Source organism: Pezoporus wallicus, unplaced genomic scaffold (genome assembly GCF_028554395.1).
Source record: "Pezoporus wallicus isolate ANWC-B61680 ecotype Strahan unplaced genomic scaffold, APGP_CSIRO_Pwel_v1 contig_10514, whole genome shotgun sequence".
NCBI lineage: Eukaryota > Metazoa > Chordata > Aves > Psittaciformes > Psittacidae > Pezoporus > Pezoporus wallicus.
The window spans coordinates 382,178-408,601 of NW_026637640.1; the positions used below are offsets into that span (position 1 = coordinate 382,178).

Consider the following 26,424-nt stretch of genomic DNA (forward strand, 5'->3'; position numbering starts at 1 on the left):
AACTGTTTTCACTGAGCTGACAGTTGTTGATGATGATTCTGGGCACAAAATGGACTTTCAGTAATTTATTTGAATATGTAATTGTTTAAATACCAAAATTGATCTAGTATATTCTGTTCTTTTTCGAAGGAAAGTGATCCTGATGATGTAATAGAAGAACTGGAATCTCAGACACTGCTTTTAACTTACCTAAGACTAAAGGTGAGATTCAGTCAAGTATTCGGTGTTTCAGGTAGAAGAACTTGATATTGAGGAATTGTTTAACTTCTTGTCTGTGCCTTAAAAGCTGCATTTTGAGACTTTCTGTGTTGATGGTTATAAAATTGTATGACTTGCTTTGAAAACTCTTAGAGTGAATCCAACGTCGGTTTGTTAAGCTTTTGCTGGTCCTTCATGAGGTAGGGATGCACAGAAGTTTTGGGAATGCTAGAAAAGCGTTTGGAGTTCAAGGTTGTAGCAGTTACTTTGTTCGCTCAGTGTTGTACAAGTACACTTCTCCTTTACAAAAAACATTTGCGGGGTGGGGGAAGAAGATGGCGGGGATAACATACTGTGCTCATTGCATGAGGTCTCCAGTTCAGTAACTGAAGCTCTTTGACCTGGGCCAAGCCTTACATTTGTTTATTCAGAGTGTGTTAATTAACCTGGATATAGTATTAATTTAGCTGTGAATATTTTTTGGATGTAATAGGCAGAGAAAAACCTTGCCAAGCTGGAGAAAGAAGCAGAAAAAAACTTGTTAATGTTGTATGAAGAAAAGGAGAGAGAACATAAGAAGCTCTGTGAGTTGAAGCGTGACATTCTACTTCAAGAAAGAGAGCAGAAACTTAATGATGCATTAGACAAACAGGTAGGCTTTATTACAATTTATGCTTCTCCTGTATTTAAACAAGCTCACTTATGAGGTGAGCTTTGTTTCCTTTATTCAGGGGAGGTATCTGTGCTTCTGTGGCCTGCTGGGGTACAATTTTATGCGTCTTAAACAGAATAAATATGTACTTCCTGTTGTGGCATGTAACGCTCTCTAGTAACCTAAGCAAATGCCTTTGTCCTTGTTTTGCTGTCCCTCTTGGATAGTCAGGAGAATTTAGAACTGTCAGGCATGCAATAGGCAAACACTGATTGTCAGAGCAGTCTGCAGCTGGTGCATAGGAGATGGGAGTATCATAAGCCCCATGAGCATCCTGCAGTTACACAGTTGTGTCTAGAGCTGAGGTGCTAGCCCTGAGACGAGAAGTGAACATCTTTATTTGTCTTCTATTTAGATGTCGGACAGCAGTAGGTCTGGCCTGGTTGTAAGAAAGCAAGTTGCTAATGAATAACGAAGTTCTTTTGAGATTTAATTTTCAGAACTGAACCTGTGTTTGCTTTTGAAGACATGTTGGTTCCTCATGTCTTTTTCAGATGGATTTACTTTCTTCCCTTCTTCCTGTTTGTGAAGAACTTCAGGAGAAGTATAAAAGATTTGCAGTTTCCCTGGATGCCACTAGACATGAATTACCCATAAAGAATATTCACATAGAAGGAGATATGCAAAAATACCTTGGTATGAAAATTTGATTCATCAGACTTGCTTTTAACTGTATTCATGGCTTTCCTCCTCCTTTCTTCCTGATGAAGTAAGAAAGTTGCTGAAGTACTGTTATCTCTTATTTCTCTGTTAGAGGGGTAGACTTGCACATGTTTCTTGCAGAACTAGTGCTTGAATGCATCGTGTGTTGTCTAGAATCAGAGAATGTTTGTTAATAAATTAGTACTTGTGGTTTGTATTGAAGTCTGGACAAAGAGTTACAGTTTTAAACTGCTGGTGGGTAAGAAAGGAGATTCTTGGCAACGACTTAACTATTGGTATGTTATCAGCACTTTTCTGAGATTAAAGCCAAAACACAGCACTGCACCACCTACTAGGAAGACAATTACTTCTACCCCAGATGAAACCAGAACAACAGGAAATTTTGAATGTTTAAAACTTGTTCTTTCTCTTGCATTTGTCATAAAAATCTTTGACATACTCTAAATAAGAGCTTGATTAGCCATTTTAATAGCCTCTTGCTGGTCACAATAGCTAAAAATAATTTGCCTTTCACAGTTTTCTCATGGTGTGTTTGTGAAAGCTGAACAAACAGTAGGTTTCCATCTTCTAATTCACTTGTCTCTGTAGTTACTGCAGTTATTATGTAATCTTGTATTAACTTATGCCACTACTTGCATTTTTTAATAGTATCTTTAACGTCTCCTATTGTAGAAGAACTGCGAAAACAGTTAAAGATCTCAGAGGAGCTTCTGACAGAACTTACACCAAGCTACTCGGAAGAAAGTACAAAAGCATTTAGCGTACTGAAAGAGCTTAAAGAAGTGTCTCAGGAAGTGGATGAAGAGCTTCAAAGGTATTTACAGCAATCAGTTGAAGACTCATTGGCTAAATGTTCAGAGGAAAATCTGTATATGTTGCCAATATAGCTCAAGAACATATATTGGGGAAGGATGAATTGAGGGGATAGTAGCACTAAGTTTAATTCAGTTCAGTTCATAGCGAGCACCCGTATTTGTGTCCCTACCTTACCTATGGTCAAAGGTGGTTGTGGTTTTTCATTTGTGTATTTTAAGCAAACTGCTTTAGTGTGCCACTCTCTGACACTAGCTGAGAAATTTGGTGAACAATAGCCCTGATAAAGTACAAGTATGCAGGAGAGTGGAGAACTGCAGGACACAGAGTGCTTCTAGTTTACTTTTCTGTCTTAAATAATAACCATGCAAGTATCCATTAGGAGGTATGAGGAGCACAGAAAAGTGTGGTTTTTTTTTTCCCCTCAGATACTGTGTCAACAAATACGAAGTATTGCTGAGAGTGTAAAGAAGAGATGAAGCATGATATATTTCCTTTACTTTCTTTGTTGCCCCAGAAAAGATTACAGCTGAAATCTTAGCAGATTGATAGACCATAAAGCCACGTATCCCCCCTCCTGCAAACTGCCCCTCCTCTCCTCCAAATTCTAGCCTTTGGGAAGAAACTTCATGGTTTACATTTTTTCTTCTGGTGGCTCCTTGGTAGGAGAATGATGCAAATGTCCAGGCTTTGGGCTTAAGCAGGAGTTGTTACCCCCCAGAGTAACTGATATAACTTGCTTCCTTTGTTCCAGGAGCTTCACAAGAATGCTGAACCTGTACTCTGAAGTTAGTAAAGAAGTTTCTCTGTGTAACCAAAGAAAATGTGAAGAGAAGCGTGGACTAGATGTTATGAAGCGCTGGTACTTCAAATAAGTTTGTGTATTGTTTTGTTAAGTGGGGTTACTAAGTCAGTGCCAGCAGATTTGTTACCTTTTTACTTGTATGAAAGTATAACTTGTCCAATTTTTCAGTTATACTAGAATATGAAACCAGCAGCACATGTGCTTACTGATAAGGAAAAAAGGAGTTTTGTTCTACATGCTGTCCCATGAGGAGACTTTGATTTTGAACATGAATTTCTGTGACCCCTTTCTCATCCCTTTCTGCCTTGACAGTACTAAAAGGTAAAGAATAAGAAAAGTTATTGGCAAATATAGCCTATGTATTATGAAAGTTCTTGGTTTACTTTCTTGTACTGGTTTCGGGGACACTGATTTGCATCTCTTTCCAAAGTAGTGCTCCTTACAGAACAACGTATCAGAATCTAGATGTGGAATTGCGTATGTGGTACTGCGCATCTGCTGATCTTGTTAGGAGGTTCTGTAGGGATGATAATTGGTCCCTCCATGACCAGCTTTTGGAGGAACACTTTATTGTCCCTTATTTCTGGATTTGCTGAGAGGAAAAGCTACGTGGGTAGTAAGTAACGAGGCTGATAGTTGTAAGGAACTCAAGTTACTTGTAACAAGTGAAAAGTTTTGGTAATTTGTTGCCTAATTGTCTCAGAATCAAATTATTAAAATCATAAATGCTTTTGTATTCATCTGACTCCTCTTGAAGGAGTTTATTCTTTTTAATAATAAAGACTATTTTCCACTGCAATATCAATAGCATTCATGTTTGAGTATCTTAACTGATTTCCTACAGAAGCTTTTGGTTCTGTCTGGGCTTACACAGGGCTAGTGCCACACAATATATGTGGTGATGGACTTGCAAGCACTAATGAGCCCCAGTGGCAAGCCAGGACCTACTGGCACCCAAAGTGCTGAGGCCAGAAGACTGTGAATGTTCAGAGAAACCTCAAACCTAACTACTGAGTAAGTGCCTGGGGGTGAGTGGGATCTGTTACGAACATGCATGCCAGATGTGGCATGTTTTCTCAATGTACTTTACATTTTTGCATATGGAATGCATTTCTCTCTGAAAGACATGCTGTATCCTGTTTTGTTTTGTTGTTTTGTTTTACCTATGGAACCTCTTTCTGTGATGTTTTTTTAAAAGCTTTGCTTTGCATTGTCTGCAGTGGTACATTTATGGCTTAAGCTGTGTCTAGAAAGCTTTGGGGCCTGCTCAAAAGTATTGGAGTGTTCTCCTTGTACTCCTTGAAATGCTATTCAGGCTTTCTTCATTGTATTACTGAGGGTCTAACTAGATTCTCATCTCCTTTTCATAAAAATTAGTAGTATATTAAGCTACAGTAACTGGATCAGTAAGATGTGCCATGCACTGGCTGACTAGGTGATACATACAAGCTACTAAGACCCTCCTTGTATATCATATCAGTGCCATTTTTGTGGCAGCAGCTTATCCATGAGCTATTAATCTGTCACTTCTTCTTCCTCAAACATGTTTAGATGAGCTGCACTTAATAGTTCCCTTGTGATCTGCCATTCAATGCATGGGTCATAGGTCCTGCACCCAGGAGAACCATGCTCTGGGTCAGGGGCCTGAGCTGCACCTACAGCGTTGGCCGCTGGATGGGGAACTTTGCTAAGCAGTCAAGTTGTAGGTTAGCTGTTTGATTTTGATGAATGGAGATCTTGGCAGAAAGGCTCCTATATGATGAAAATGCTGATCAAACAGCTGGTTTTCCTAGGATATTTCCTATTATATTTCTTTGGGTAATATTTGTGTCCTCGTGCCTTTAACCTGCTTATGATAAGCTGTCATTCTGAGACTCAGAAGGCTCTAAGTATGAGGGAGGAGAGATGAAATGAAAATCAACTTCATAGTCTTGATAGTTCAGTCTCTGCACGGACACAAGTCAGTATGTCTTTCCAAGGACTTCCTGACAGTAGACCTTATTGCTGGTTTAAAAAGGATTGTATTTTTTAAGGAAATACTTTTAAATTAAATCCGTCTTCAGTTAAGTGATTTTCTACCATCTACCACTAAGTTACTGCTGTATGTATGGGCCTTGAAGCAGTCTGGTGTAGTGGAAGGTATCCCTGCCCATCGCAGGGGATTGGAACTGGATGAGCTTTAAGGTCCCTTCCAACCCAAACCATTCCATGATTTTATGCGATAAATATATATACACCCCCCCAAGTGTTACTGCTACAAGAGGCAGCAGTAAAAATTTTCACTCTAAAGTCAAGTGGCATGCTGTTAGCTCTCTTCCTTGAAGAAGGGTGGTGGAGAAAGGTTTCTCTGGCCATGAATGTTTGGGGCAGTAATTCGTCCTTGCTGCTGCAGGTGGCAGCCGTTGTCTATGCAACAAGCCTAAAGCAAAGTGGGAGTCCTGGAGCTAAAGGCCAACTGCATGTACAAAACAATAAAGAGCCTGGGGACGTGCAGTCGCTGATACAGAAGAAGCATAGGTGTTGATTTGAACCTTCTGGCCCTTCTTTTCCTTAAACTGAACACTTGGGTAATTCTTTGTGCAAATGGTAGAACAAATGCTAGATAAAACAGCTCAGCCTCTCCAGGAAAGGTTTCTAAGCTATTTTAAACTGAGACTTTTCCATCTTGATTTTCCTGAATGTTCTTTCTAAGTGGTTCTGTTTTGGCTTTTTACAGAAGTGTTTTAGGCTCCTCCACCTTCAAATAGCCACAGAATTAGATGCTGCTATATTTAACACTGTACAAACAACAACAAAGAACTGCAGAGTCACTGGAGCAGGAGCTAAGCAGATGTGACACCACTTATTTTGTGTTTTCCACTTGTTTTCTGACAATGTCACATGCTCTGAATATCAGTCGGAATCCTGAACAACTTAAAGGCTGTTTTTATTCAGGTTATCAATCTTTTTTCCTTTTTTTACCTAGAATTAATAATGTTCTCCTTTCTGTAGCTTGGATCAATGTAGATTTAATTTTATTCTGTGAATTCCTGCTGTACTTATTACTGATGTATTCATCTTTCAGGCCAGAAGTTCTTATTGACCCTTTCTTAACATTTGTGTATCCTTAGATGCTGGGATTTTTTGGTGGGGGTGGAGGTCTAAAAACTGAAAGCAGATTGTGAAATGAGCCAGTTAGGCCTGAGAACCTGTGAGGGAAGGGGAGCACAGAAATGTAAGTACTCATCCACTGCAAAATTTTCTTAGTCGACTAAAAAGCCTTTGGCAAAGATGTTCAGCTAGGTTTGCACTGCACAGATTGCCCTGTCTGGATTCTGGTGGGGTTGGGGAGCTCCGGCCATGTTCTCTTCAGTTATGTGAATGTTGACTGACTGTTTTGGGCACCAGCTCAGAAGCCTGCAAGAGGGTAAGCAGGGCTCAAGGTGAGGGAGCATCCCTGTTGCCCATGGTGTGCTACAGTAGAGCTAAAGCCCAGGAGGCCCATTTGTCTCTTCACCACTACCCCCGACCCTGCAGTTCTTTTGTTCACACTAGCTTCAAATTAAGCTGATTCTTTGCTCATCAACAGCAAGTAAGCAGCTCATGACCCCAGCAGATGTTTCTGCATTTTAGGCTAATGAGAACTTATTGGATTACTGCAGTCTTCCCTGCCTCGGAGTAAATACCACTTTGTTGGAGATCCGGAAACTCATACTGAATATGATAAACAAACTGCTGGCTGGACTGTGATTGCCAGGACATGAAAAGAGTTCCACAGCAGCAGAAGATGTAAGAGCTCTGAAATGTAGAACTGAGCCACACCAATTAAGAGCAGTTGCAGTGATTATGTGAGCATTCCTGTTCAACTCACAGAAATGAGTTTAGGTTGTTTCTTCCTCTGCATTTGTGTGTGGTCTGGAAAGCAAGCACAAGGCTGGAGGATGAGCTTTGCAGAATAGTCTCAAATGCCTCTCATCAGTTCCTTTTAAAAACATTTCTGTGATAATGTATATGCAAAGGCCTATCGAGTTTCTTGCTATTTCAAGATCTTAAATTTCATGTGTCAGGGAAGCAAACACAGTTTGCCTCTTGAGACATAACAAATTTTTTGTTTATATAGATAAGATGTTCGGAGATGGCCTGTGGCATATCAAAACTTAATTCCTTGGTATAATATCTGCTGCATATGTCTTAATGACAGCCACTTCGGATTAAGTACTGTGCTCTATTCCTGTTCTAAGTCAGCATCTGCCCATAAGAATGACTGAAATAATAGGAAGAAATAATTTTGTCAGGAATTAAAATGCTGTACTACTGCAAAAGATCAGTCTCTCTTGTTCTAAAGATGATTCATAAGCATTTTTGGCAGAACTATTTAATAATTACATTCTCAATACCATTTTCCTGTTATATGCTACTCAGATTATGTTCTTATTTTAAATGTGCTCTTTATCCTTTCCTTGTAATTTTATTCTAGATATGCTTGTATTCCCGGGAGGCAGGATCAGTCTTGTTCCTACCACTCTGTATCTGGACTGATGTAGTTTCCTTGTTGCTGGTAAACTTGCAGTAAGTAATGTGGCAAAGCCAATGGGATCCTTGATTTGCAGTTATCAGTTTCTACATTAAATACCTGTGTTTGGCTAACAGAAAAGAGGCTGTCACAGGAACACAAAGGCAGAACAAAACTGGGAGTTAAGGAAATGGGTGTGGGTTCTTTTACCATGAATATAATGCTGTAAAAATTAACTAAGACCTTATTCTTGCTGACAGTATGTGATGATCAACACGAACGGTTTTCTAATTGGAAGGGGGGTCAAATGATTCTGGCTTCCCTAAGGCTGATGACTTGTCTGGTTTTTATTTTTCACCCACCTTCTACTGAAATCTAGTATGTACAGGACTGAATGCAAAACTAAACGATTAGCCTTGGTTTTACTGCAGTAGTTTTTCTTCTGTGCACAACTTATACATGTGTGCTCAAAGTGAGGATTACTTCCTGTACCTTCAGGTCTGGTTATCTGTGTGATGAGTTAAGAGTAGTCATGCTGAGGCAGTTCAAAGGGCTAATTATTAATGGTGTGATCCTACCACTTGATTCCTATGAGTAGCCTTACTGATTTTAATGTTGCAGTTAGGAAGGGAAACAAGAAGAGATACAGCTGAGAGTGGCAGTAGTCTGGCAGTACAAGAATGAGTGTTATTTAGTGCTTACTGTTAATTCTAGTTTTTGTTTGGCAAATACCTGTCTGAAATTGTAGCATTGCACATAAATTATTTATGAGGCAGATGGGAAGTAGGGGGGGGGATTTCTTTCTTCTGCAGAATAATGATGAGAACATACAAGAGGTCAGGATGTAACTTACATCTAGTCAAAACCAATACAGATGTATTCACCCTTCTCTGTGAACTGCAGGCAATCACCTTTGACACACCAGTACAGCCATACCAATCCACTGCACACTTTCAACCTGAACAAGTGCCGTAAGATTCCTAAAATTTCGTGAGGAGCAGAATTACGTGTTTTGTAAAGGAAATAAAAATCTGAGCTATGCACAGGGCGGGTGGGTGGGTGAATATGGGCCAAAGATCTGACTGATGAATCGTTTTTATACATAAGCAGAACTTGCTTTAAACTCCTAACTCTTACCAGATGTGGGTTGCAGGCGGCTGCTGGAATTCCAACACCTGTTGCATCACACTGAATAGGATTCATTTTGGCAAGCACAGAAAATTCCATTTCAGTAACTAAATAGTTTGAAATGATATCTAAAGCTTTTTTATATTTTCCCCCAAACCAAGCTGATTCCAGCCTTATTTACAGGATTTCGCATACTTTCATAATTAGAGGATGGCTTGCAGTCTTCAGAGACTGTAATTGCCTGACAGTTCTTGTAGTCAGTAAATATCAAATAGAATCCATTTGGAAGACATCTCTCCTTTAAAAAGAAGTTAATGATGACTTGAAAGGGTTCTGCTCCCCATGATGATCGCTGATTTCTGAAATGTAGAAACACACAGGTTTATGGTCAAAAAGATGCTAGCATTATGCTGGAGATGATGGAGCTTCACCTGAGGGGTGGGCTCTGCTGCATTCACCAGTTCATTGCTGAATCCTGTTGCTTCCATCCCCATAGTTTTTCCAAGGGAAAATGTGGGTCTTTGAGGAATGGATGTTCAATGGCGTGTTGTGAGTTTTTTGGTGCCTACCCCATGGATCTCAGGCATGAGTCTGTGAGAAGCCATTTGAGGGTCTGCTGTAAGTTAAGTGTAAAGATAATCCTTTTTTTTGAAAGCATGCTGCTATTTCAGCCAAAACATACCTGGTCTCTGCAGGACTATTACCAGTATCATGGTTTTGATAGGGGAGGTACTGTACATTGGTTATAGGCTGCTGTACCAGGAGAAAGCAGAGGGGTTGAATTTTCATTTTGCCTCTTTATTGTCTTTAATCAAAGGATTCAAATGTGCTCTTAAGTGTTCCCCTCGGGAAGGAGCCTAACATTAGTATTGCTGCTTTGCAGACAGGGAAATACCAAGGTATACATACAGGGTTCCACGGATATCCGAGAATATGATGAAGCTGAAACAGACTTTGGAATTACCAGATTTTGGTTTATCTTTGAGTGTTTTCGCTTGTCTCGATATTAAAACATCAAAACATTCCCATTTTAACACACTCTTTCATAAGCTGCTTTTCGTAATTTCCCGAGCACACCAGCCAGGCTTTATCTGTATGGTTCTAGAGTTTGAATGAGTTTGAATAAACTGAAGGGGAATGCAGCAGTAGGGAAGAATCTGCTCTTTTAGATGTAGACACTCCAGCTATTTCCATGTCCAGTTCAGCTGCAATGGCCAAGCTGTGGTATAAAACTGAGTTATTTTAAGAGTGTCGTAAACTGTTTGAAGTGAGTCCTAAGTCTGACAGTGTTGGTGCAAGTTAAGGTTGATCTTAACTGTGCCATAGTTGCATTTAGTGTGGGGAAAGATACAACTTGTGTTCTAGTGAAACATCTGTAGCAAAACCCAGCTCTTAACAAATGGGAATGGTGGGCACTGTGGTTAATTCCATGTAAAACCCGTGTGATGGCAACTGAACTGATGTCACCCCAAAGACTACTAATGCAGGGTTTGTGGAGAGGATTCATGTATTTAATTAACATACTCTTAACAAAATGCATTGCCTGTTCTTATAGACACTGCCTTGCTTATGTCAGCGACCAGTGTAGCTGTTACAACTAGTACAAGAGTGGTAGTACCATTTGAGTGCAATTCTACATTTCAGAAGAATGGGAGATCCAAGGAACCACCCTATTTCTTTCAAAGATGGAGAGAAAAGATGCATTAGGAGGGCCTCCTCTTGACTTCATGCTTTCTGGCATGTGTCTTCAATTTGGGCACACAAAAGAGTCCCTTGGTAGACCTCACAGTGTTTTGTCATGTGGAGACACATGAACGATGAAGTGAGGAGGAGAAGAGCAGTTGTGCTTAACCAGCACACCAGCAAGCAAGGTTGATTCAGCTCACAGCTGAAAGCTGCTCCAAGGCATTCTGCAACTCCTCCCACAGATGAACTAGAGCTAGAAAAAAACCATTAAAAAGAACCTTTCCTGAGGTGGTGAACAATCTTTAAACCGTCCTCATTCAAGTAGGGAGAGCATTATTCTGCTGTTCTTACTGTGCTAAGTAAAGCTCCCTCAGTTCTCCACCCTCATCTTGAGGACTAGGGAAAGTCTTAGAACAGGATCTGTAGACAAGTGTTAGTAGAGGATTGTTCAGATAAGGGTGAGTGGTTTAAATAAGTGATTCCTTTAAAACGTATTAAAAAGCTGCTGATTTCAAGCTGCTGCTTTTGTTTTATTATTATTTTGAAGAGAAGTCCTATTAAAACCACTGAGTTTCAAACAAGATGCAGACTGTTGCCTTTCTGGTGATGGACTGAGCAGCCTTTGAAGGTGTCAGGGAAACCTCACTCAGGACTGAGTGAGTTCTGAGTGCTCACTAGGAATGACATTGCTGAAATATGGTGATGGAAAGAATTTGAAGATGGAGGAAAAGCAGTTTAGAAGTTTAGCAGCTTTAGCAACTTAATTTGCTGTTTTTCTTGGCAGGAGCTGGAAGAAAGTACCTTTGGTAAGCTATGGAGTTGACTTCAGGATACAAATCTGTGTTTTTGCTCAATGAAACACTGGGTTCCATATCAGTTATTTTTAGAAGGAATGGACTGAGGTTCAAACAATGGCATTAACCAAGGGGAAAAGTAGGTGTGGTGGTTTTCTACTTTTTTCCTGTTTTCCCAGCTGTTCACCTGAGGCCAGGGGTGTGTGTGGTGGGGAGCATGATTCAAACTACCTACGCTGAGGGTTTTCATTTAGCCCTGAGCTCTGTTGAAGCACGTCTGGGATCCTGCATTGCCTGGGTTGTCCCCAGCAGGGATCAGAGAAATCATTCCTTGATACCTGTATCCACCGCTGTGAGACAGGGCATTTATTGTGTCACCTTGAATCTCAGTTATTGCTTTGGAAAGGCTTTTCTCTCGGCTGTGTGAGTGGAACTCTAGTTGCACCCTCTTCTTCAGGCTGGTGTAGTGCGAGCTCCCCCTCCTGTCCCAAGCCCCTGCAGTAGACACGGGCTGGGACAGCGACATGGAAATGGGTGGACCAGGGCCCATGGTCAGAGTGGTACCAATCCTGACGCTAGTTAGGGGCTGGAAAGCGGTTCTTTAGCGGCGCTCGGCGGAGCGCCTGGGAGCGCAGGGGCTGTTAGCGGGAGCAGACCCCGCAGGGCTGCTGCGCCCCGCTCCGAGCCGGTGGGAGCTGGAGGAAGAGAAGGTCCCGCATGGGTGTGAGCAGGAGGAAAGAGGGGAGCCCGCGCAGGTGCTCTCCCCGGGCCGGCTGCCGGGGCTGCGGGGAGGATGGTGAAGGTGCGGAGCGGCGGCTGGCGCCAGGGGCGGGGGTGCGGGGCCCGGCCCCTTCCCCCGGTGCACGCTGTCAGGAGCGGGCGGGGAGCCGCAGACAAAGAGCCGGGGCCGGAGCCGAGCGGGCACCGGGGCCAGGAGGAGGCGGCCCAGGGGCGGGGACGCGGCAGGGGCGGGGGCCAGAGGCACCGGGGAGCCGAGCCCGGGAGCGGGGCGGCGGGGGAGCTCGGGCTGCGCTCGCCGGGAACAAAAGGCTCCTCCTGCCCGCGGAGAGCGCCGGGGCTCGGAGCACCATGCCCCGCCGGCAGCCCGGCTGCGCCTGGCCGGTGCTCTTGACCCTCTGCAGCCTGAGCGCAGCCCAGCCCCGGCAGCGGCAGTAAGTACCGGGAGGAGCGGCGGGGAGGGGGTCTTGTGAGTGAACCCCTCTGCTCGGTGGGGGCTGCGCCGGCCGCTTAACAAAGCCTGGAGGGGCTGGGGTCGGGCAGGCGAGCTGCGGCGGGTCCCGAGCCTGGCGGCACGTTTGGACTCGCCGGTGCAAAAGTGCATAGCGCAGGGTAAGGGGGAAGCGAAAAAAACCAGGCAGCAAGCCTCCTTAGAAATACCTGCCTGTAGCTGCTCCGGCGGGCGGCTGCAAAGCTTTTATCTGCAAACAATTATTTAAGGAATCCAGGGTGTTGCGCAGGGGCTGCCGTTGTGCTTGGGATGGGTGAAGGTAACGTTAGTTGCTCCCGAAGAGCATTCTTGTGGGGAAAATCATCCGGGGAGAAACATTGCACTGCTGGGCAAGTCCTCTGGCTTGTAGAAATTGAATCCACAGCTCGTTCCAGGGTGTTTAGGTTAACTTTGATTAAGGTTTGCTTTGTTCTGTAACCCTAGCTTATTATAGCCCCTCAGCATCATGAATAGCTGCATTAACCGAGTGCCATGGAGAACTTATTTTCACTTGCTTACTCGAAAATATTCCCAGTCCTGCCAAGTTTTGGCATAACCTGGCAGAGCTGTTAGTCAAATGTGCTTAAAGGATCTGTCCAGTCACTGTCAAGTTAACTGTTTAATAGCCAAGTTAAATACTGAGCATTCAAACACCATTTATTAAGTGATTTAAATGACCATATCAACAGAGTGATGCTTCAGAAGGAGCTGCAGCAGTTCAGAACAATGTGAATACATGTGCTTCACATATGGCACTGTAGTGCTGTGCTTGTGTGACAGTTTGAATCTAATCAGCTCATACTGGCTGCAGCTGGTACTCCTTTTCCCTCTGCAACTAGACCAGCTATGTCTGTCTTACCAAGAATTTGCAGGCTAAGTAGTAACTCTTTACTGTTGTTTATTATTGTCCTAATGAATTTTCAAACCTGGCAACCATAAGGTTTTGAATCTGCAAGTACCCCATGCAATTTAAGTCAAATGCCACAGGGATCTGAACTTCCTTTGGGGGTAATGGGATCTCCATGGCAATGAAGCCTGCTGAGAGAGAAACATGGGCTTGGAATTTGATAAAAGATGACTTGGGGGGCTGTAAAACACCATCATCCTCATCCCAAAGTGATCATCAATCACAAACTAAAACAACCTGGCTCATGGAACTGTAGAAAGGCAAGGGCTGAGAAAATGGGCTTAAAGAGTCACTTGAGGAATTGCCTTGTTTCAAAAGAAATCCTTTTGGGTAGGAAAAAAACCCAGAAAGGTGTGTCACGAAGAGAATGTAAATGTGTTGCTTCCAGCCCAGCGCATCAAAGAGCTCAGGGGCTGTAATGCTTTTAGTTGACAAGTTCATGGCACAGTGCCATTCAGTACGGAGGACTGGTGCAGATTCCATTGAGAAACACAGGGATTGTAGCATATATGGGAGGTCGTCTGGGGTGGCTTTAAAACTGTGGGTTTGTGTGCTTGCTGAAATAATGCCTTTCTGCCAGGGTTTGTAAACTGGCAGGAGGTAATTGTTTGAATAAAAGTGGTAGTAAAACTGAGAATTTGAGCCCAATCTTGTAACTGCAGTTTCTGGGCCACTTCTATGCAGATTGGAAGATGAGACACGTATGTATGTGAGCCTGATGTTTGGAAAGTGCTGAGTATCAGCACTGAGAGTCCCTTCTTGTTTTGTAGATCAAGTTGAAGCCATGAAGATTAGTTGAGGTAAAATGTAAGAAATATCTAAACTGCTTCAAAACAATTACCTACAAAATCCTACTGGAGGTTCAAGTCCCTCCTTATCCTTTCATGGACTTCAGATTTTCTATGATTAGCTAGTTGCATATTTAGTTTCTTTATATAACATAGGTTTGTTTATAACATATATGCAATAAAGATCAATATTACTCCTTTAAATACTGAATCTATTTAAATACTAAGCATTTATAAGCCACTTAGGCTCTGTTCATTTCTCTGTGCATTCTATGTCCATATTATGCCTATTAGATACAGACCTAGACTGCTGATGGTCACAAGCATTGCCCATCATGTTACAGAATAGTAATTTCTTTCCTTCTGCTATACATAAAGCGGCTTCTAAATAAAGATCACACTCTTGCTGCTGTTCTTGACCATCCACTTCCAATTTTGCTCCTCAGGGGCTATTTGATCGCAGCACCTTCTGTTTTCCGTTCTGGTGTTGAGGAAGCTATAAGTGTAACCATCTTTAACGCTGTCAAGGAGACAACGGTCCAGATTCAGTTAGTAGTCAAAGGAGAAACTGTGTCACGGGGCCACGGAACAGTTCTGGGTAAGTTCCTGTAATTCTGAGCTTGAGAACTAGTTTCTAAGTTGAGGTGTTGTGGAAGCACATCTCTCTTAGAGAATTGCTTTAGGTGATAGCAGAACTGGAAACAAATTACTGTTTAGTTCATTGGCTGCTACTAAATGTTTTTGGTTGGTTGTGGTGATGGGGTTTTGATGTATGTGATTTCAAACAGCCAAGGCTGATAATTTTGGAACACTAAGACACACAGCCTGTATAACTGATATTCAGGAGTTTCATAATGAAAATCTTTCCTTTTGAAACCTGAATGCCTGACACTGAGGAGCTGTGTGAAGTGTAAGTTGACTTTAAAGAAAGATACAAAATCTACATCATCATCATTATTTTCTACCCTTATTTTGAGGGCTGGAGATGCAATTTCTGTATCTTCAGGACTGAGTATTGCTGAAAGAGGTGTTATTACTTGTGCATTTGGATAAATGCACAAATCAGAGACAGATTCCTCTGTTCTGTGTGGTAAGACAAAAGGTGTTTTAATTATGTCCAACTTAATACTGAATGAAATTAGTGCAGATGGAATCCAGTAGTGCTGTTCTACCACTGCTAGTAGTGGTGTAAGCTCTAAAGTAGGCAAGATTTGGGTAGCCTGGCTCTCTAACCATCATGTTAGTACCTTAGCTTGAGAAGAATAATGTGCTCTCTCTCTTTCTCGTTTTAGATAAAGGAACAATTAAACTGAAGGTGAGTGTCAATTCTTTTAAGAGGTTTTTGGTGAAAGCGTAAGGGACTTGCCTTCAACCACAGCAGTGGAACAGGGAACAGTTCTATTGTATTACTGCAGCACAGCATAGATGCTTTCACTGCACCTGCTTGCATCATCCATGTTATTGGCCTGTAAGTAAATTAAAGCCTTTGATTTCCAGAAGTCTACCCAGCTGGGTGATGGTCTATTGTGACTGATAGGATCTCCTTTGCCTTGGCGGTGTACCCCTGAGTTTTCTTTGCCTTTCCTGTAATTATGATATGGCTGTTCTATCCTGCCAGTAGTTAGACTGTGCCTGGGATTTAGGATCTAGAAAGGGTTTGATATTTCCCCACCCTTTACTGTGATAATATACAAACTCATAAATATCTCTTCCTTTCTTTTTGGGAAGGTGTAATATAGACCTATGTGGTAGGAAACATCAGCAGTTACACCAAATGCTAGAGGTTTCTTTATCCAAAGACGCTAACTGTTGTATAAAGCCTGCGGTCTCATTGCTGATTTGATTTGCTGACCTATTACAATATTTATAATATTGTCAGATATTTTACTTCATAATTTTCAATCTAACGTAATTTGAAAAGTCATTTATTTCTCTGAGCAACTGGTTGAAAATGTGCCTCTTTGGGGGTTTTGTGTCTGGTTTGGTTTTTTTTTGGGGGGGTGGAATTTTATTCCTCTATCAAAATGAGCCAGGTTCATTTCCCCATGTAACACACCTTCTGCAGTAGAAGCTGCACATGTAGATTGAACCTCACTTTGCTCGAGTGCTAAAGAAAGGGGAGAAGAGAATTTCCTGCCATGTTTTTAGCATGACTTAGCCTCCTTTGAAGTTTATGTACTGTAAAAGTTTTAGTATGTTCTTCATCTTCCTTTTATGACTAACACAGTTACACTGAAATGCAGCAGGTGGCTGCTCCTTGCTCAGTTCAGTGTCAGTTATGTTCCCCAGAAAGCTGAGAGGCTTTTCTGTATCTTCCTCACCTCATGGTTTGTTTTCTAGGTGCCTTCAGGACTCCGTGGACAGGCACATCTCAAAGTCTGGGGCAACCGGCATCTAGCAGAGGAAGGCTACATTTTCCACAACTATACCACAGTAACCATTGACAGCAAAGGCTCATCAGTGTTCATCCAGACTGATAAACCTGTCTATAAACCCAAGCAGAAAGGTAAAGTGACCGTGGAGAACTTGCCAGATGCTAGGACTGCTTTCAAGCAAAACCCTTTTCAGGGATAAATTCTGGGATGAGGTGCTCTGTTCACTGTTGTGATGACTAACATGTTTCTTCTTTTCTTTTTCTAGTGTTGATAAACCTCTTTATGGTGAATTCTGACTTGAGACCAGTCAATGACAGGGTAAAGAAAACTGTTTTCTTTCACACTGTAAAATATGATGCAATATTTGGCAAGCTGCGTTTTATTCTAATCTACATTTATGCAGAAATATACTTGGATTTTTAAAGCTATTCAGCCATATCTTGTGATTTACCTTGTAAGTTTATGTCATTTGGTGACGTTACTGTTAAAGGAGAATACATGCTTTTGTAGTGCTAGCAAATAGGATGTAACTATGCCAAAACAGTTAGAGCAAAGTCTCTGAAATGGCCTCTATTTAGGTAATGCACAGATACACAAAGTATGACTTTTCCAGTTAGATGGGTGAATGAAATGTGTGTTTCTCAGCTACTCTTGCCAAAGAAGAGATATTTAAACTTCGTCACTCTGTGCATCACACCTTGCTTCAGCACAAGAAGCAGAAAAGTAGCTGTGTTTCATAAAGCCTTTTATTCTTTTTCTTTCTTTCAGATTGAAGCTTATGTGGTGGTGAGTATCTGTCTGCCAGTCGTGTAGCATGCATCCTGTAGAGGCACAAGATTCATGTAGCCATAAGAGGAACAAGTCATACATCTGCACCTTTTCAAGTCCATTATGGCTATTCCCAACTGTAACCTATGCAATTATCTCTATCCCTGTGTCTTTAACTGATCTTTGTGTCCTGCTTTTTTGTTATCACCAACAAATATACTTGTCGTCTACTTCAGTTTCAGCAATCCATTCCCATTTTTCAGACTGAGAAGAACTGGCTAGATTCATTGGGGTTTATAAATGTAACAGTCCCACTCAATTTCTCCCTTCTTTCCAATGCAGACACACTCCTATCCTTCATCTGGCTGGGCTGATATAGCAGGGCCAATCTCATCTCTGCACCCAAACATTATGATAGTGGACAATAGAAATTCATGGCAAGGAAAGGGTGCTCCTGTCTTCTTCCTTCTGAGGTGAATGAGAGGTTCCTTCTGTGTCTAGTCTTTTATTTTTTTCCCATGTGTTTTCCTTAGCTGTCAGCAAGCAGAAGAACTCACCCTCTTCTCTTGTTTGCGTTTAGTCACAGATATAATGCTGACAAAACCAATGGGATTAATTTCATCTGACTTTGTCATCTAAAAATTGCCTTGTTAGTTATACAGCTCCCTTTATGAGTAGAAAGAGTCTTCAGAGGCCAGTTCCTCACATGCAAAATTGGTGTCTTAAGATAGGTGGAAGATCTGCCACTTGACAGTGTTTGCTGTGTGTATTGGTTACACAAGCAGAGTCTAAATGAGTACTGCATTTTAGACAGCAAGTACCCCTGGTAAAGTATCCTCAGAGAAGCTTTTGACAGACATTAGTTACATGTGAGCTGTTAATGAAGTGTATATATTCTTTGTTGCAAACTGAGTTAAACGTATTAGTGATACTCATTTTCACTGTGACGTTTCTCCTTCCTAAACCGCTTTGCAGGATCCTCGGGGGTCTCGTATGATAGAGTGGAGCAATTTGAAACCATTTTGTTGTGGTGAGTTTCAGATGCTTTTTTCTCAGTGTATTGTTAGTTGCCTTTGCTCCTGCCGAGTTGTGTTCAATAAGCCTTGACAAGGGCTGCTGAGTGACACAGAGCTCACAGAACGTTGTTTCCTTTTTCAGGTATTGTGAATATGACTTTTCCTCTGTCTGACCAGCCAGTGTTTGGTGAATGGCTCATCTTTGCTGAAATGCAAGGACACACATACAACAAATCCTTTGAAGTTCAGAAATATGGTGAGTTGTATCCAAATCAGCTTTGATTGTAACCCAAGTGCACTGGGAAAAACAAAGCATTATGAAATGTTTTTACCTGAGATGAAACACCAGGACATTTAGAGTGTCATGAGGAAGAATTCTTTAGAGGCTAGGGATGTAGTGATATAAATACTTGGCTTATAGGGATATGGATACTTCAGGGATATAGACACTTACAACTTAACCAGGCTCCTTGTTCCTGTCCTCCGTAAAGTAAAGGACTTGGAGTGTCAAATTGCCCAATTCATTTTGCTTTGGAAAAACTCTTGAAGATGCTTTCAGTCTGTCAGTGTTCTCCTTCCTTTCCCAGAGCCCTCCTTGGAATTAGGAATTACTTTTCAGTCTCAGAGTTCCTCTGTTTGATGCAAGGTGGCCATTGTTACACCCAGCATACAAGCTAGGATATCTGACCTGATCACACAAGCCTGTTTATAGCCACTGACAACTACTAATCTCTCGGCTCTATTCCCAACACATGATGGAGGAGTTGGAGTGAGTTGTCCTCTTTACTGTAGCTAAGAGAAGAAGCTTGGGCTCAAATCCTGGCTGAAGTAAAAATCCCCCTTAAGTAAAAATCTAGGGTGTTTTGCTAAGGGTGTCTTGCTGAGAGAGTCCTGGTTTGCTACTTTTGTTGCGCCAGTTCTCTGCTGAGTGCTGTCCTGTCTCACATTAGCTACTCTGCACTCATCCCACCACCAGCAGTGATCTTGCCAGTGCTTTTGCTATCATCTGGACAATCGGATCTTGAAAATCTGTTATATTTCTTTTCATTATAGTGTTACCAAAGTTTGAGTTGCTGATTGACCCCCCTCGCTACATTCGTGACCTTTCACTGTGTGAAAAAGGAACTGTCCATGCCAGGTAGGAACATGGCCCAAGGAAAGTTTCCTCACTATGAATTAAGGTGCAGCCACTGGAGCTTGGATCTCATCTGCTGCAGGCTTTTCAGATGGTTTCTTGTCATGGTTTTCTAGCTGTGCAGCTCACATAGTAGCAGCCTTGATAGACTCAGGAGCACAAGAAACAGCTGGCAGTTAGGAATGATCTTCTTTGCATTTCAGATACACGTTTGGAAAACCAGTGACAGGAAAGTTAATTATCAACATGACAATAAATGGCGTAGGGTACTACAGGCATGAGGTGGGACACCCTGTCCTCAAGACCACCCAGGTGAGTGAGACCATTGAGGCAGCTGTGATAAAATGCCTGATTTGTACTCTTTGGCGTGGATACCACAGCTCTGTTTGATGCTGCTGGTGGGAGACCTGAAAATAAATGGATAAGTGCAATAAATAGTTTCATTATGCTGGACCAATCACATATTTTTTTATGTGTCTACACTTTAGATTTGGCTTCTAGACCCTTTTGGAATGTGGATGCAAACTTACATTTCCCTTCCCTCAATCCATTTTGCAGATTGATGGCTCTGCTGTCTTCGATGTGTGTGTGAAAGACATGATGCCAGCTGATGTTCCAGAGCATTTCCGAGGCACAGTCAACATCTGGGCCACAGTGATCAGCTCTGATGGGAGCAAGCAGGTTACTTTTGATGACTCAACGCCTGTCCAGAAACAGCTGATTGATATCAAGTACTCCAAAGATACTAGAAAACAGTTCAAACCTGGACTGCCTTATAAAGGAAAGGTAAGATTAAAAGTAGAGATGCTGCCATGTGGCTGATATCAGGTTATACTGACTTGATCCCAGGATGTTATGCCATGTTCTGGTGTGGTTTTTTCCACCTGCTGTTTGTGTCATTGAGTGGAATTGCCTATAATGTAAAAGCTGTTGTTCTATAAATGAAACGCTGTGTAGGTAGAAGTCACTTACCCTGATGGAAGTCCAGCTGACAGAGTCACTATCCGAATTAAAGCTGAACTCACACCAAAGGACAACGTTTATACAAGTGAACTGGTATCAAGAAATGGCCTGGTGGAGTTTGAAATTCCCTCCATCCCTACAGCTGCCCAATATGTCTGGCTAGAGGTGGGTGAAAGCTCTTTATAGGATTAGTGGGCTTTAATATAACTAATCTTGTCAAACCTGCACTTTATAAATCAGTGCTACAAAGAGAAATCAGTGCCTTTTAGCTTCAGCTTCTTGATTTAAATGCAGCAAACACTTGCTTTGTTTCTTTCTGCCAATAGAACTTAGGTTGATGACCATCATGTAAAGATGCTTCTCCAAATACAGCTTAACAGGGTAATAAGGGTCCAATATTTGGAGTACTGTTGCTATGTAAAAAAAGATGAGAGATAACTGCTGGAAAGTATAAAGTGGGAGGTGGGGACACCGTGTGAGAAGAGAGTACAAATCAGGCTTTCTCTACATGCATAACATTCAGATGTAACTTTTGTTAAGACCAAAGTGACAGCGATTGATGGAAAACCATCTGGGGATCAGTATCTGCCAAACTACTTATCCATCAGTAGCTGGTACTCGCCCAGCAAGTGTCACATCCAGCTCCAGGCACCAGATAAACCTTTCCAGGTATGTTGGCGTCGTACTCCATCATAGCAACAACTGCATTTCTTGGCTTAAATTACTTTGTTCTAATTAAATTTCTAGCCGCTTCTGCTTCTGGGATCCTGGACTGTTGTTTCCAGTGCAAAGGTTGAAGTAGCTGCACTTCAGCCACCTAATATCTGTTTAATGTGGGCTTAGCACAGAGTGCTAAGCAAAGTACATTTGACGCTTTGCTCAGCGTCTCGTTCTCCTTTGTGTTGTTGTGACAGGGAAGAGAGGGTGAATGTAGGCACTGAAAAGGTTTTCCTATTTGAATGTATGTTCTGTGCTCCTCCAGTAATGTTCACATACAAAATGTTTGGTGAAAATGATATGCTTTAGTTCAAGTTAACAAATGTGGAGAGATTGGAAGTGATGTTGGTGGGAGTAGCTTGATTACTAAAGATCCAAATTAGGGCTATGGAGTCTAACTAGAACTTCCACTTTAAATCTCAACTGGATCTATTTAGTCTTCCAGTTTTAAAATTATGAATTTAGTTGTCTTCTCTTGTAGGAGCCTCCCTAAAAATGCAGTTCTTCCATATGAAAGTTGTTGTGATCTCTCCTAAAGGAAAGACCTGATTTAACCATGATTCCCATTGCATTTTGTTTTACTGAGTTGTTTAGGATTTGTTCTGTACCCAAGAAGGTGCTCCAAGGGTCTGCATATTGCTTTATGGGGTAAAAAATTGACACTTAGATTTCTAATATCTGCAGATCCAAAGGTTGGTTTGAGACTTTTTGTATCCAAGTAAGAACATTTCTTTTATCACTGCATTTCATGGAAGTTTAATGGCTAATTAATCTTTTACAAGTTTCCTGAGGTATGGAAAGGGGATTATACACTGCTAATCTGAACACCTTGTTCTTATTATAACCTGATTAGAAATAATTCTTCTGTGGGAAAGCTAGGGAGTGGATGACCAGCTGATGTGGGAACTGTTTCCCTGCTTTGCCAGCTCTTACTGGGTGTTCCAATTAGCTACATTCATTTTCTTTTAATGAATTGTTTCATCATTTGCACTGGGGAATTCTTAATACTTCAAATATTTCATGTCACGAGGCACTTCTTGGACTCTGTGGCATTCTCACTGTATTTAACCCATTAGCAGCTCCTTGTATGCAGGCACTTGCCGATTTGGTTTGTACCATAAGTACATTCTGGAAAGATATCACTGTGAGTGCTGGAAAAATAGAGGTTTTTCAAAAGATTTCATTGGGATTTAACTTTGCTCTTCAGCCTTAACAGTCCTAGCTGGGCATTGCTGTGCTTTAAATGGCAGGAAGATCAGGTGTGGAATTCCCACTTAATACAAGTGTTAGTTGCTCCTTGTATCCCAGAAGCAAGAAGGGAAGTTGGTGGCTCCACAGAGAGCTCGTTACTCAGGCAGACATGACCCAGTCCTAAGCCTGTGACTGAGCACTGATGTCTGCTCTGTTGGGACTGGCAGCATTTGGGTCATTCTGTCTCCGGGGTATTCAGTACCTAGTGAGTTCCTGTGAGTATAGGCCTTCAGTGCACACGAAGTGCAGGAAGTCTGTGCTGCTCTGGAGCCTGTTGCAGGCATCAGAGGAGTTTGCCCAGAAAAAAGAAGCTCTTGTCTTGTTTATTTGTTTGACAGCTCCTTGAGTGCCAGACTTGCAAATTAAGACTTGTGTAATTGGAAAGCATTTTCCCTCAGATCTGCTCCCAGGAACTTCATGCCACATTGCTTATGTTTGAATTAGTGTTTGCCATATGAAAGTAATCACCACATCTAATCTCAGTTAAACTGTGGGGGCACATCCCTTCCCACCCCCAACCCAGCTCTTTCATTTTGGGGCTGGGCTACGGAAGAGGTGTCTAAAATTCAACCAATTCTGACAGCTGCTCTGTGCCAAAAGGCTTAACTTTCAGGATTCCAGAGATTCCTTTATTGTTTCATTAATGCATACAACCCCCCAGCCCATTCTCCTGTTAGATTTACAGGGAGTGAAGAGCTCAACACAGGCCCCTTTTTATTGTGAAGAAAGTCAACGAAAACAGTGCTAATGTACTATACTTTTCAATGCAAACATTCCTTAGGAGAAAGGTCACATCTCTTGTGGACTGAAACCCAAATAGATTTTTGTGCTTTATAAATAAAAAGCATGCACTTAATAGACCAAATCTTTTGCTTTTTTGTCTCTGAGTGCAGGTAGGAGAGGAGGCTTGGATTGCAGTGAAGTCCACATGTCCTTGCAATTTCACTCTACATTATGAAGTGGCATCGCGAGGCAACATTGTCCTTTCAGGACTGCAGCCCAGCAATATCACCCAGCAGAGAAGCAAAAGAGCCACCTTTCCCTTTGAGAAGAACATTGATATCACACGCCTCCCAGGCACAGGTAGCTAGCATCAGAAATGCAAACTCACTCTTCATTTTCAGGGGAAAACAACCTTTCCACAAACCTAAATATCCTCTTGTTTGAATTTGTGCTCCTTAAAGGGCATACAATAATTTTGTGCAGGAAAAATAGTGGTATTCATTGCACACATATAGAAAAAAGATTTCTTTCTCCAAGAGGGAATAAAGTGTGGGCTCCTAGTTTGTATAAAGAATAATAGAAAATACAAATCTGGTGAATTTGGGGAACAGGAAAAACATTGAGTAGTTGTTCCACCTTCTCCATACAGCTCATTGTGCCAGGGCTGCTAATTGCCTATCAGCATTCCCAAAATCAAAAGGGAAAAGATTCTGAGTTCAAGAAGAATGTAAGCAACAGGAGCACAAGAAGTGACTGGAGAGTTCTGTGCCTCGCAGCATTTGGATGGGGCAGGAAGAAAGTGATTTTTGTGTACTAAAACTGTGCTTTTTCCCATTTATTTCTGTTAGCACCTCCCAGTGTCCCTGCAGCAGAGGCTGAGGTCTGCAGGACATTCCTCCGGTTCTCAGTAGTTCCCAACATGGCTCCCTTGGGCCGTCTCCTGGTGTATTATGTCAGGGAGAATGGAGAAGGGGTCACAGACAGCCTGCAGTTCACAGTGAAGTCCTCCTTTGAAAATCAGGTATTGGCGCTATAGCTAGTGGAGAGGAAGGGCTGGTGTCTTGTTACTCTTTGTAGTTTTATGTGCTGATTCTGAGTTGGGATCGTGGGATTTGATGTTCAATTCCTAGGTTGCAGTGGTGCTCTCAGCAAATGAGACCAGACCTGGTGATGTTGTGAACATCAAGGTCAGAGCTGCAAAGTCAAGCTGTGTCTGCATTGCCACTGTGGATAAGAGCGTCTATTTGCTGAAGACAGGTTTTCAGCTGACAGCCAGTCAGGTAAAAGGAAACTTAAGACACTGATACCTTTTTCTTACTACAGCTATCTGCATTTCACCTTTGGCAGGTAGCCTTCATACCTAAGGACAGCAGTCTCTCCCCTTTCCCTGCAGGTTTTTCAAGAGCTTGCAGAGTATGATGTCTCTGATGCTTTTGGAGCTCCAAAAGAAGAAGGGCACTTCTGGTGGCCAGGCATGTCCTCCCGTAGACGCCGTAGATCTTCTGTCTTTCCCTGGCACTGGGACATCACCAAGGATGCTCGCTTCGCATTCACAGTAGGAAGAATCAGCCTCACTTCTCTATGGAGTGTCTTCTTTACTTTTATGTCTGCAGATAGTTTTCAGCTCCATAGGCCATACTTTTTTTTCCCACACCCTATTCCCATTATCTTCTTGCCTTCCTTTTGATTAAAATGATCATCACCTGATGTATTTGAAGGGTTCTGCTTGTTTGCCTCCTTGCTTCCCTACAGCTGCACAGTACAGTCCATCCACCCTTTCAGACTCTGCTGGCACCCCAGCTCTTTGCGTTCCCCATGGCTGTAGCACATAATCTCTGTTCCCTGATTGCCTGAAACTGTAAGGCGATGCCATGTGAAAGGCTTGCTATATATGTTTTATATTCTTTACGTAGGCTTCTACTGCTTGCCACTCCTAAAGATAGACTGGCCTAGAGAACCAGTGTCACAGGTCTAATATTTTGTGTTCCTTCCATTTTTAAATCCACATAGCTGCTAATAATAACAATGATCCTGGCTTCCTTCACATCCTCTGCCTCTTTATTCTTTGTCCTTTCTGCAATTTCAGCTGAATTGTTCCTTTGCATTGTCTTAAACCCCATAGACTTCTGCATATTCTCCCAATGCCTCAACGTTTTAATCGTAAACTAAGCCCCCAACTGTCCACTGCTTCAGCCAATGCTGCTTCTCTCCCTGTCATCTGTTGGGGTTTTGTTCTGATGGGTTGTTTTCTTTCTTAGAGGCATAAACATGTTCTGTACATATGTTACTAGCTGGTACGTATGCATTGCTCTACACCTGATCTGTAATAATTGGGTGGATATGTAAAGAGAACAAAGCTCATGCTGCCTTTGGTGTCTGGGAACTGCTGTCTCTTATGAATAAGTGCATTTAGGGGACAGAGCTTGGCAGACAGCTTTCTTAGGAATTCTGCAGTTTTCCTGTGAAGCTCTGTGGACAGTTTCCATTTTGCTTGGCATTCCTGGGAGCGCAGGATTGGTGATGTCTGATGTGAGAGCTGCCTGCTAACTGCAGCAGAACACACTGGAAGCTTTTAAGAAGGATAAAAAGCTGTAATGTAATGTTCTAGGGGAAAAATATGTGTAATAATTTTTCACCTGTAACTGTCTGGCGGTTACACATACCCAGAAATGTTAGATATTGGTTTAAATGCATTTTCCAAGCAAACAAGAGCTTTCTCATAAGGCTTCTGCCTGGGAAGTGTCCACATATTTTCACATTAACAAATATTTTCATATTAAGTTTTAAAAAATCCTCAAGTTTCAATTGAAATTTGCCTTGGAAATGTTGACACAGGCTTGGGGGATTCTTGTCTGAAAAGCTTTTATTGGCGCATGTTTTAATTCTCTTTTTCTTCTTTTCTTTTTTTCCCTTGCTGGTTTTTGTTTTGTGGTCTTCACTTCTACTGTTTAGGAAACTGGCTTGGTTGTAATGACTGATATAGTCAGCTTAAACCACAGGCAGAATGGAGGCATGTACACAGATGAGGCCGTCCCAGCTTTTCAGCCACATACTGGGACATTGGTGGCTACAATGCATTCTAAAATAGCACCAAGGTAACGTTTTTGCTGTAATGCATATGGTTGATGATACTCAGAGCTATTTTTTTCTATACTCTCATCTGTTTTCCACTTCCATACCTCCAGGGAATTGCTTGCTTTAGACAAGGGAGGGGTATGGGGAAACTCTTGATAGACCCAACAAAATTGTGAGACTACTTCAT

The 26,424-nt window shown here is 42.0% G+C and overlaps 2 protein-coding genes across 3 annotated transcripts in view; both read left to right on the top strand.

Annotated features, from left to right (window-relative positions):
- Positions 1-49: 49 nt before the first annotated feature.
- On the top strand, positions 50-3,988 carry HAUS8 (HAUS augmin like complex subunit 8). The gene is made up of 6 exons (XM_057406813.1): positions 50-60; positions 108-201; positions 692-850; positions 1,405-1,546; positions 2,246-2,387; positions 3,141-3,988. The coding sequence occupies exons 1-6, from the start codon at positions 50-52 to the stop codon at positions 3,259-3,261; spliced, it is 669 nt and encodes a 222-aa protein (XP_057262796.1). The 3' UTR covers positions 3,262-3,988.
- An 8,257-nt stretch (positions 3,989-12,245) lies between these two features.
- Positions 12,246-26,424, top strand: part of CPAMD8 (C3 and PZP like alpha-2-macroglobulin domain containing 8) — a 44,677-nt gene continuing 30,498 nt past the window's right edge. Inside the window, exons 1-18 of one of the 2 annotated variants that reach the window (XM_057406767.1) lie at positions 12,246-12,463; positions 14,661-14,812; positions 15,507-15,529; positions 16,555-16,720; positions 16,855-16,907; positions 17,358-17,375; positions 18,333-18,387; positions 18,516-18,629; positions 19,427-19,511; positions 19,712-19,820; positions 20,067-20,294; positions 20,466-20,636; positions 21,012-21,140; positions 23,333-23,522; positions 24,011-24,183; positions 24,293-24,442; positions 24,556-24,717; positions 26,115-26,257. In XM_057406767.1, coding sequence (XP_057262750.1) covers positions 12,381-12,463; positions 14,661-14,812; positions 15,507-15,529; positions 16,555-16,720; positions 16,855-16,907; positions 17,358-17,375; positions 18,333-18,387; positions 18,516-18,629; positions 19,427-19,511; positions 19,712-19,820; positions 20,067-20,294; positions 20,466-20,636; positions 21,012-21,140; positions 23,333-23,522; positions 24,011-24,183; positions 24,293-24,442; positions 24,556-24,717; positions 26,115-26,257 — 2,204 coding nt within the window. In that variant the 5' untranslated portion in view covers positions 12,246-12,380. The remainder of the gene's footprint in view (positions 12,464-14,660; positions 14,813-15,506; positions 15,530-16,554; positions 16,721-16,854; positions 16,908-17,357; positions 17,376-18,332; positions 18,388-18,515; positions 18,630-19,426; positions 19,512-19,711; positions 19,821-20,066; positions 20,295-20,465; positions 20,637-21,011; positions 21,141-23,332; positions 23,523-24,010; positions 24,184-24,292; positions 24,443-24,555; positions 24,718-26,114; positions 26,258-26,424) is intronic. The other variant, XM_057406769.1, reaches the window with a different exon arrangement.